Source organism: Neoarthrinium moseri (genome assembly GCF_022829205.1).
Source record: "Neoarthrinium moseri strain CBS 164.80 chromosome Unknown scaffold2_Wmoseri_CBS_16480, whole genome shotgun sequence".
NCBI classification, from domain to species: Eukaryota; Fungi; Ascomycota; class Sordariomycetes; order Amphisphaeriales; family Apiosporaceae; genus Neoarthrinium; species Neoarthrinium moseri.
The window spans coordinates 818078-829334 of record NW_026055116.1 but is presented as its reverse complement, the minus strand read 5'-3'; the positions used below and the strand labels follow the sequence as shown (position 1 = coordinate 829334).

The 11257-nt window shown below is 53.0% G+C and overlaps 2 protein-coding genes across 2 annotated transcripts; both read left to right on the top strand.

Moving 5' to 3' along the window:
• Window positions 1–307: 307 nt before the first annotated feature.
• Window positions 308–5615, top strand: JN550_001011 (uncharacterized protein; the record flags this gene model as incomplete). Its single annotated transcript, XM_049308335.1, has 4 exons — window positions 308–385; window positions 442–3864; window positions 3919–4191; window positions 4242–5615. 4 exons carry the CDS (start codon window positions 308–310, stop codon window positions 5613–5615), a joined length of 5148 nt encoding a protein of 1715 aa, XP_049176917.1.
• A 2313-nt stretch (window positions 5616–7928) lies between these two features.
• JN550_001010 (uncharacterized protein) lies at window positions 7929–9141 on the top strand (the record flags this gene model as incomplete). Its single annotated transcript, XM_049308324.1, has 4 exons — window positions 7929–7983; window positions 8049–8081; window positions 8181–8644; window positions 8704–9141. 4 exons carry the CDS (start codon window positions 7929–7931, stop codon window positions 9139–9141), a joined length of 990 nt encoding a protein of 329 aa, XP_049176916.1.
• Window positions 9142–11257: the final 2116 nt, after the last annotated feature.

Sequence of the window (11257 nt, the reverse complement as noted above, 5' to 3'; positions counted from 1 at the left end):
GCCCCGACTTTGGCCAGAAATAAACAACGTCGCTTCACATCTCGAGGCACAATCAAAACAACCCACCAACGTCGTTCACTTCGCGACCCCCCATCGCATCGCGACAACCTTTCACTTCCCACATCGAGGACTGTGTCCCGCATAGTCTGTTTTGTTCTTCTCACCCAACGTTGATGAAGAGCAGCCCTTCATTAGGCCGCGTCCTCTCATCCCTTCATTCCACCAAGTAGCCTTCAGGCATCGATCGCTCCTCCTCTCTCCGTGCGTCGACACGCCTGCGCAGCGCTGCGTCGCATACACCGTCGCCATGGACTCTGATATCATGGATGACTCCGTCTTTGATGACGACGTCGAGAATGACTCAGATGCCTTCTCACCCGAGCCTGTAAGTTGCAATATGTCATCCTGATTGACGTTGGCCCCAGGCCATGATCGTCACAGTTCGCGTCACAATTCAGTCACTCACCACGCCCACCTCCCCACAACACCAGCACCAGAACTGATTTTATCCCGCCGCAGAAACCCAAGGCCAAAGCTAAGCCTGCCGTAAAGAAGGCAGCAGTCAAGGCCGCCCCCAAAAAGATGGTTCAGACAACCCTGAAAACCGCCAAAGCCGTGCCCAAGAAGCGCGCAAAGCCCGCAAGCGACGACGAGGGCGACGACGATGACGCCAACTCAGACTTCTCCCACACCCCGCCCAACGCCAAGAAGCAGAAGAAGGCCCCCGCGGCCAAGAAATCTGCAGGCAAGCCGCTGGAGGAGATCGAGAACGACAGCATGATGCTGGATGGACCTGCGGACGACAAGTCTGCATCTGCAAAGGACAAGACGGCGACTGAGAAATACCAGAAGCTGACCCAGCTGGAGCACATTATCAAGCGACCTGACACATACATCGGTTCCGTAGAGCGTACCTCGCAACCAATGTGGACCTTCAATAAGGAGACCAAGCAAATGGAGCACCGCGATGTCAGCTATGTGCCCGGTCTTTACAAGATCTTTGACGAGATCCTCGTCAACGCTGCCGACAACAAGCAAACAGACCCGAACATGACCTTCATAAAGGTTACCGTGGACCGCGAGGCCGGCCTAATCACAGTCGAGAACAACGGCAAAGGTATCCCCGTGGAGATGCATGAGAAGGAGGGAGTGCTTATTCCGGAGCTGGTTTTTGGCCATCTTCTTGCCGGATCAAACTTTGACGACAATGAGAAGAGGACCGTCGGTGGTCGAAACGGTTACGGAGCGAAGCTCTGCAACGTCTTCAGTACAGAGTTCACCTTGGAATGTCAGGATCAAAAGAACGGCAAGAGATATAAGCAGACCTGGCGCGACAACATGAGCAAGATGGAAAAGGCCAAAGTCACATCCAACAAATCCGCCGACTTTGTTAGGGTTACGTTCAAGCCCGACTTTGTCCGCTTTGGAATGCCGGACGGTATCGATGATGACCTCGAAAGCATCATCTATCGCAGAGTTTACGACATGGCGGGCACTGTTCGCAAGGTCAAGGTCTACCTCAACGATACTTGGCTCAAGTTGGACTTTGCCAAGTACTGTGAGATGTATGCCAAGGCCATCGCAGCCGAGCGCGAAGCCGAGGAGGGTGCCGAGCCTAATAAGTCATCTGTCATCCTTGAGGATTCCACTGGCCACCCGCGATGGGAGATTGCGTTCGCCGTGTCAGACGGCTCCTTCCGCCAGGTCTCGTTTGTCAACTCCATCGCTACCACTCAGGGTGGTACGCATATCAGCTTCATCGCCGACAAGATCAGTAATGCTCTACTCGCACACTTGAACAAGAAAAAGAAGGGCCATACCTTGAAAGCCAACCATGTCAGGAACCACATCTTTATCTTCGTCAACTGTCTGATCAACAACCCGGCCTTCTCGTCTCAGACCAAGGAGCAGATGACTACTAAAGCAAGCCAGTTTGGTAGCAAATGCGATTTGAGTGACAAGTTCTTGAAAGCGATCGCCAAGACAGATGCCATCCAAAACATTATTGATTTTGCCGAGCGCAAGGCTGATAAGCTGATGGCAAAGAGCGATGGCAACAAGCGCTCAAGAATCAGCAACGCCAAACTTGTCGACGCCAACTTGGCTGGCACCAAGCATGGCCACGAATGCACCCTGATCTTGACAGAAGGTGACTCGGCCAAGAGTTTGGCTGTCGCCGGCCGTGCTATCTTGGACCCTGACCGTATTGGTGTCTTCCCCTTGCGAGGCAAAATGCTCAACGTTCGTGACGCGTCGATCGACCAGATTTCAAAGAATTCCGAGATTCAGAACATCAAACAGTTCCTCGGCTTGAAACACAAACAGCACTACACGGATACTAAAGGTCTCCGATACGGGCACTTGATGATTATGGCCGATCAGGATCATGATGGTAGTCATATCAAGGGGTTATTGATCAACTTCTTGCAAGTTCAATATCCCTCTCTGCTCAAGATTCCTGAATTTTTTAGAGAGTTTATCACTCCTATCGTCAAGGTTTGGCAGGGCCCTAACCCCAAGAAGCCCCAAAAGCTGTTGTCTTTCTTCACCCAGCCTCAGTACGAGGAGTGGAAAGCAGGCCAAACCGAGCTTAAGAAATGGCACTACAAGTACTTCAAGGGTTTGGGTACCAGCTCCAACGAGGATGCCCAAGTCTACTTCACCAACCTCGACGACCACTTGAAGGAGTTCAATGTCATGCAGCCCGACGAGGCTGAGCTTTTCGAGCTTGCTTTCTCCAAGAAGAAGGCCGACGCTCGAAAGGAATGGCTCGGAAACTTTGTACCTGGCACATTCCTTGACCACTCGACCAAATCAATCACGTACAACGACTTTGTCAATAGGGAGTTGATTCTTTTCAGTATGGCAGACAACATGCGTTCCATCCCCTCGATGCTTGACGGCCTCAAGCCTGGACAACGCAAAGTCCTTTTCGCTTGCTTGAAGCGAAACATTACCAAGGACAAGAAAGTTGCGGAATTGGCAGGTTATGTGTCCGAGCAGACTGCATATCACCACGGCGAAGTGTCATTGCAAATGACCATTGTCAACTTGGCACAAAACTTTGTGGGGTCCAACAATGTCAATATCCTTGAGCCCAGTGGTAACTTCGGTTCTCGCCTCGCCGGTGGGTCCGATGCTGCCAGTGCTCGTTATATTTACACAAGACTCTCCCCCTTCGCCCGCAAGATATTCTCGCCTCTTGATGAGCCCAACTTAGAGGATCTCGTAGAAGACGGAAAGAGGATCGAGCCGAAAGTCTACGCCCCCATCCTTCCGATGGTCCTTGTCAATGGTGCAGATGGTATTGGCACTGGATGGAGTACAAACATCCCCAACTATGATCCTTTGGTAATCATTGAGAACATCAAGCGACGCATGGGGCGCCTTGATGGTGAAGAGGAGAAGCCTTTCGAGCCGATGAGCCCTTGGTTCCGAGGCTGGAAAGGCGAGCCAGAACCAGCCGGTCCCAATCGCTACGCGTTCAACGGTCTTTGCTATGTCGACGAGAAGAAACCTGAAGTCGTTATTACCGAGCTTCCCGTTCGCCAGTGGACGGATGATTTCAAGGCCAAGTTAGAAGAGGTCATCAAAGGAGAAAAGGGGCCGTCTTGGATCAAAGACTACAAGGAGTTCAACGACCACAAGAATGTGCACTTTGAGATTCAAGTGGATGAAAAGGTCGCCGCTGAACTTCGAACTAGCAAAGAAAAGCTTCTTGAAAAGTTCAAGCTCACGAAGCAGATTCCTACTTCCAACCTGGTAGCATTCAACACCCGCGGAATGATCCAGAAGTATGAGAACGTGGAAGAGATTCTCGAAGAGTTCTATGTCTACCGTTTGAAAAAGTACAAGGAACGCAAGGTATGTTCTCTCACTGCATCGCCTGCGAGTTTTGAGCGACACTAACAGCCACAGGCCCATTGGCTTGGCGTTTTGGAATCTGAGCATCGCAAGTTAAGCAACCAAGCTCGGTTCATCAAGGCAATCATGGACAGCGAGCTTGTGGTCAACCGCAAGAAGAAGCAGGTGGTCGTAGAGGAGCTTCGCCAGAAAAAATACGACCCGTTCCCAAAACATTCCGATACCAAGAAGGCCAAGTCTGATGAAGATGAGGTCGACGCCGAAGGAGAGGAAGAGGTTGAGACCGAGAGCGATGCTGGCACTCGAGACTACGATTACCTTCTCTCGGTAAGCTCACTGGTGCCCACTCTACATTTTTACTTTGCTGATAGTCACAGATGCCAATCTGGTCTTTCACCCAGGAACGTCTTGACAGACTCAAGGACCAGCTCATCAAGAAGAAGGCTGAACACGACGAGCTTGAGGCCAAGAGCGAGAAAGATCTGTGGTGTACTGATCTCGACGAGTTCGAAGCGGAATGGCACAACCAGTTGCGCCTCGACGCTGAGATCACCACGTCTATCCGCCGCATGGGTCGTCGTGTATCGAAGAAGATTGGCGCCGGACGTGGCCGCAAGGCCAAGGATGACGATGACTATGCACCTGCTGCCAAGACCAAGGCTGCCTCAAAGAAGGTGATCAAGCCTACGGTCGTAGAGCAAAAGACCCACCAGCGTTTTGCAGACAAGTTCACCAACAGGCCCAAGAAGAGCACTGACGGTGCTGATGATGAGTCTGATGCCTTCTCCGACGACGACTATGCTGCGCTCAAGAGCAAACCAGCCAAGAAGGCCCCAGCTCCCGAGCCATCGCCCAAAGCTGAGTCTGATCTGGAGGAAGATGAAGTTGTAGCTCCGGCACCTACTCGTGGGAAGCGCGCTGCGGCGGCCAAGGCCAAGACGTTCATAATTGATGACGATGATGACTTTGCGAGCTCAGACGATGACGATAACATGCTCGGCGACGTTGGCGCCCTTGTCAAGGGCATTCCCGGCACCACTGGCGACTCGGGTGACAACAAGCCTGGCCGACTTAGTCTGTTTGCCATGTCCCGGCCCGACAGCAGCCACGGTGGGTCTGCGGCAGTGAAGTCCAAATCCAAGCCCAACAAGACTTTTGAGTTCGATTCTCACGACGACACAAACTATGAGATGCTGGCTAGGCCAAGCCCGCACAAGTCGCCGTTCACTCGGAACGAGGTGGATGATTTCTTGAGCGATGATGACCTTCTGCCGACGAAGCCGGCTGTCAAGGCTGTGGCATCCAAGACGAAGAAATCAGCCTCTCCAGTTGAGGATTCTAACCCTCCTGCCGCCGCCCCAGCCAAGAAGGCCCGTGGTCGTCCGGCCGGCAGCAAGTCCAAGGCCAAGGAGGCCGAACCAGCAGCCAAGAAGAAAACTGCGGCGCCTGCCAAACCTGTCCAGCTGTCGCCCGCGGCCAAGCTTTACGCCAAGAAGAAGGGCGTCGAGAAAGCCAAGTCCAAGAAGGACCCCTTCGACATGGATGACGACGATGAAGACGAGGAGATGGCAGAACCTGACTCCCCTCCGCCGAAGCCTGTGGCGCGAAGCCGTGCCGGCCGTGCCGCCGCGACGAAGAAGAAGCCGGTTTATGTCGTTGATGACGACGAGGATGAGAGTATGGAGGATGAGGTGGCCGATGAGGCCCAGGGCAATGAGAGCGATGATTTTGCTATGGATGACTCGGACTAGATCCATCGCTGCCACTAATACCAATGAAGCTCTGGTGGATCTGGGCGGTGAGGGCTTCCTGAGTTCTTTCACCGAGGGTGGTCATGACTTGGTTTTGGGAGACTATGGTTGACTTTGACCTTGGCGTTTGCTCTGTGGTTGCTTATACAGTCTTTTGAGGAGGCCATGCGTTTTCCTTTGCTTGCAGCCAGTACATGGCTGCAGTTTCGTCCCCAACGCCCTCGTGCGTTTTCCTTACGCTGAGATCACGATTTCTATTGTACCATAGGTTTTGAGGCGCCCGTACTTGTAATACAGGGTCATGACACCGGACATGCTTAGAGTGCTCGTGATGTGTTGACACAAATTGGCTACCCGAGTTGTGTGCTGGCCGTGAATAGTGCTATAATATTGAGCTGTGGTTAATATGCTATTTTGGTCTGCGTATATAATCGCTACGTTTTACACGAGTAAGTTAAACGGTACCAAGCCCAAATCTGCATCAGCCTTGTACAGCGGCTCCATGATGTGCCGGCACGGAGCTTTTCGGCCGGTCCACGGGATGCGACAAAGAGACAACTTGGCAAAACTGGTTGAGTCATCATCATTGGAGGGCTATATTAAGTAATTCAAACGATTATACTGGATCGTGGGGCATTGGAAAAGCGAGAAAGCTGGCAGGCAGATTGGGAGCGATCTGCCCCAGCGGGTGGAACTATGATCTCCAAGTTTATCACGGCGGATACTGCGTCATTCGTCACGCAACGCGCGAGATCTGGATTTCGTCAATACCCATCCCCCTCAAGACCAGAGCTAGTGTCTTAGGGGGCGGCGTGGCGGCCAGCGAGCGCGCCGGCCAATCAGAGGCGGCCCAGATGAGGTGTCGTGTGCTCCAAGAATCACATGCATAAAGGTGACGACATGGGGGCACCGGCCAGGCAAGCCCAGCTTTCAGGGACAGCTTCGCGAGACGTGAGTAACAACACCAAGAAGTGGGCCCAGTCACCTGGGAAGGAGATGTGTTCAGATGAACACTTGGGCAGCAGATTCACAGGCGTGGGTTTCGATAGCGCCCGGGTGACACCGTCATTCTGTGAATCCAATCCCATCCCACCTCGAGTTGGAGGGGTTCGTGGCTGTTGGATAACCGGTTTCCAAGGGGTGGAGGTTTGCGCCATGCTGCCATTAGGCTCTACCTAGGTACTGTAGCTCTAGCTCTTAGCTGTGGGAGTCTGTTTTTTCTTCCCCTGCCTCGATGGCGCGCTCGGGGTGCTTAGGGTGCCCATGATGTACGTGTGTGGGGCCCAGCCAGTGCGTCGCGCGCCCGAAACAAGCGGGCGGCAGCCAGTCTAGCCTCTGCGCAACGTCCGATGGACGATCCGATCGTACGTCTTTTGGACGACGACCGCACTGTAGGCCACGGAAACGTCGGGTCTGTCTGTTCTCGCGTTGCGGACAGGGGGTTGGTCCATCAGTGAGCAGAGATGCTGTCAGGTAGATAGGTGCAGTACCAGCTCATTGAGAGAACAGCTCGGCGCGTGGTATGCATGGGGCCCCCCGGGACTTCAGTGCTGCCTGCATTTTGCTGTCGTGTGTTTCAAAGATATGACACGCCTGAGGTGCGCAACACACCCAAGCATTTTGTCTCGTCTCGGACAATGGAGTATGCGCCGCCCGCAGCTTGGGACACTTGCGCTGCAGGCAAAGGGACGTAAAGCACCAGAGACGAGATTGTACCCTCTGTAACCACATACTAACTTACCCTTTTGTTCTCCGGCAAAGAAAGCTTCGAATCTGTAGCTGAGGCAGAGCCCATATGTACGTCCGTCGGTGCAGAATCGCGAAAAGCAACCGGCAGAGGAGCTATGATGGATAGAAGCAAGCTAGCTGGCAGGGCGTCGGCGCTAGCAGTCATCACGGCGCCTGGCCGCAAGAAAGACGAAATAAAATAAATAAATAAAAAAAGTGAGTTGCCAGTAAAGGGGAAGCACGGGCCCCTTCGAAAGGACGGGATGTGCTGTATTTCCATTGACTTCACTTCGTTGCTGTGTCGTCACAAGGGGACCCCCCTCCCCCGAGCTAGCCAATTTCGTTTCGAGACAGGGCAAAGCGTCATTCTCCTTTCCACCCGAAAATATCCAGCTCGTCCTCACACACCACAGCTGCCTGTATCTACACACACACACACACTCATACCATACACACACACTCTGTGCATCTTGTCCTGAGAATCTCCTCCATCCGCCCGCTGCTCGCAAAGGTCTCATCACCAACTTCCACTCTCAAGATCCGCATCCTCTTCATCCCATACTCACCAACCCGAAAACCGCCGCAATGGCCGACACTGCGCCCGCTGCCAACGGCGGCTCCATCGACTCCCTGAAAGGCAGTATGTTTCAGATGCTCTTCCGATCGCTCCGGCCACGCTCGCGATGCTGATAACCCCAACCACAGATGCTCAAGCTGCCTATACCCAGCTCGCCAACGGTAAGCTACCCTCCCGCGTTCTCATTTCATGGTTTTATGCCTTATCTGTCCATCCTCCTGCGACCAACATGTACTGATGTCTCCCCGTGCTCTCGCCAGGCCCCGTTGCTCAGAACGTCAAGGACCAGTCAGCCAAGACCAGCTCCGAGTTCTCCAACCTCGCTGCTTCCAGACAAACACCCTCCCAGCCTGCTGCCACGGGCCAGCCCTTGACACACTATCACTCCTTCTTCTCGGAGCTGCTGTCATGGAACAACCCGCGAGCTTCGGCCATCGCCTACGCTAGTGTCGTATCCTTCATCTTCGCGGTTAGGTACCTCGACGTGCTCCGATACGGCTTCAAGCTCACCTGGATGGCCCTGGGCGTCACTGTCCTGGCCGAGCTTGCCGGCAAGACCGTTCTCAACAACGGCCTCGCCAGCCAGCTGCGTCCTCGCAAGTACTACACCATCCCTCGCGAGACCCTCGATGCTCTGATCGGCGACGTTCACGAGCTCATCAACTTCTTTGTCATCGAGGCCCAGCGCGTCTTCTTTGCTGAGAATGTCTGGGCTTCTGCTGCTGTAAGTTGCCTATCTCCCCTCTCATGGCCCTCCTGCGCCCTTACTGACGAGATCCCAAGGTCGCTGTCGCTGCCTTCTTCTCCTATTATCTCGCCAAGGTCGTTCCGTACTGGGGCCTCTCCCTGGTTGCTGCCACCATTGTCTTCTTCGTGCCTCTCATCTACACCTCCAACCAGGAGCTCATCGACCACCACCTGAAGCAGGCCCAGGACGTTGTCAACACCCAGACCGAGCAGTTCCGCCAGGTTGCCAGCAAGCACACCTCCCAGGCCACTGAGATCACCAAGCAGTACATGGGCGATTACACTACCAAGGCCCAGCAGATGCTCCGCGGCCGCAGCGCTTCTCCTGAGGCCGTCACCAAGCAGCCCAAGGAGGCCGACTTCCCGGCCGTTCCCAAGGAGCCGGCCTTCCCGGCTGTTCCCAAGGAGGACTTCAAGCACGACGAGCCCGTTGCCCCCGTCGCCGTGAAGACTGAAGAGGAGCCCTTGATCTAAATGACGGCAATAGCAGTCTGATCAAGCAATCAATAATACCCCACCTCCCTTGCTCCCCCTCTGTACAGAAAACTCCCTCTATACTGGATGGACCTGCTTATCCAGACGAACCTCCGACGATCCCCCCAATACACACACACGACATTGTTACGACTCATGGCATAAGAGATACGACACTGGGTGCTCTGATGAACGGAGTAGACAGCTGGGTTCCCTTCGGCGTTGCAGTTGAACGAGATTGGCATCTGTGGAAGAATGACCACGAGACGAGAACGCGAACATGCTTTAGGTGCGCAGTAAGTAGTAATAGTTCGAGATTATACTACGACGTTTTTCGGTACCCTTCTTTCTATCGTGGTGACATTTATGGTGATGAATTCATAGTAGCAGTGAGAGCAATTTTCAATCAAGTTCAGTGATGCGAAACTCACCCTCCAACGTTGTTCAGACAGCAGCAGGAGTTGATCGCTCCAGCTAATACACCTTCAAAACGGGCCTCGACAGAGCATATTGATGAGAGCACTAGTATACTAGTTGACTATCTAATACTTGATACGCGTGCAAGTCCACCTAACCAGTTCGACCTTCTACTGCACTCCCGCCTCCTGGCTCGCAATACTGCGGCCCATGGCTCTGCGGCGTCGATACTCCCGCAGAATGTAGACACCATACACGAGCCAGAGCACTATAAGTAACACCGATAACACCAGGCTGGTCCACAATAAAACGTCGCGGCCGTGTATATCCCTCTGATATAACCGTCCTGCCGTGCCTTGGGCTTCTGCTCCGCTACCAGCGTGTTCCGCAGTTTTCAGGGTCATGGTCGTCGCTGCTGGGTATGACGACATGCTTCAGGTGAGCGTAAGATCGTCTGCTTCGCGGCCGTGTGTGAGCGATGACGTCCACGGGGGTGTGGTGGTCGTCAGGGCGGTTGGGGCTCGTCGCCAGGTTCCAATTGGAGGAAAGGCAAGTGCTAGTAATGTGCGTTCGCGCGTTGACGGTTTCACGCCTGGTGGATCATGTCTGCGATGCCGTTTGTTTCTATAGCGGAGATACGGAATTCAGATGGACTATTTCCTGTGCAGAGATCTAGCACTTGGTCCGGACGGTAATGTCGTTTGCTTTTGACCATGAGGGGGTGGAGCGATGGATCCCAGCGAGGGCCGCTCGAAAATCGAAATCGTCTTACGAGGGGCAGATGAAATACTGATAGTTGATGGAGCGTGACACCGGATGGCTGTGGGTATAGGATGACTGTATCAAGTTGATGTTGGAGTTCAATGGACGATAAATCGAGGTTCAGTTCGGGAGCCCAGACCAGTGCCAGCATTCGTCCTGTAGCTCAGGGAACCTCCTGACTTGCAGCTAGCTCTTTCTTCTGTTTGCTTCTGGCGGGCCATTTACACCACACCATGGGAAGGAAGGCATACATGATTATGCGAACATGAGAAAGAGCTATCTGTCCTAGTCTGACGATGCATCTCGAGGTGAACCTGCGTCTTCCATAAACTCACATGAGGAGTATAACATACATCTTTCCCGCCGCGTCTCGATTGTACAGCAAGTATCATTATGCGTAGCGTTTGTGTGTGGTTTTGGTCACTCTTGTCTGGAAACGGCTGAAATCTTCCATCCCGACGCTATCACATCCAAGCGGACACTGTTGTAGCACATCTTCAGCATATTAGATATCTGAGGAAATCTGGTTTTCCAATCTTGCGATGACAATAGCGTCTTCCTTATCAACCAAAGAGATCACTGTAGCCGTTAAGTAATTATGACTTTCTGTTACAGAATCGTACTGTATAAATCAAGGGTATTCTTTGTGGTTTTACTCCTCAGCACGTACGAAGCCCCAATCCAATTACCGGGAAATCTCCCGCGAATGCCTTGTGTTCAGGGGACCGACGTGCCTAATAGAGAACTCATAGGCTTCCAGTATCGTCTATATAAAGATGTAATCTCATTTACCTTGACAAACACGCAGGTCCTCATAGTCCAGATTATGCTGCCATGTTTACATCGATGTAAGGAAAGGAGTCAACTTGCGTAATCTCAACTGTACAATCCGTAAACGGGGGACTGCTAAGCAAGGTTGATATGGGAATTATAGGAT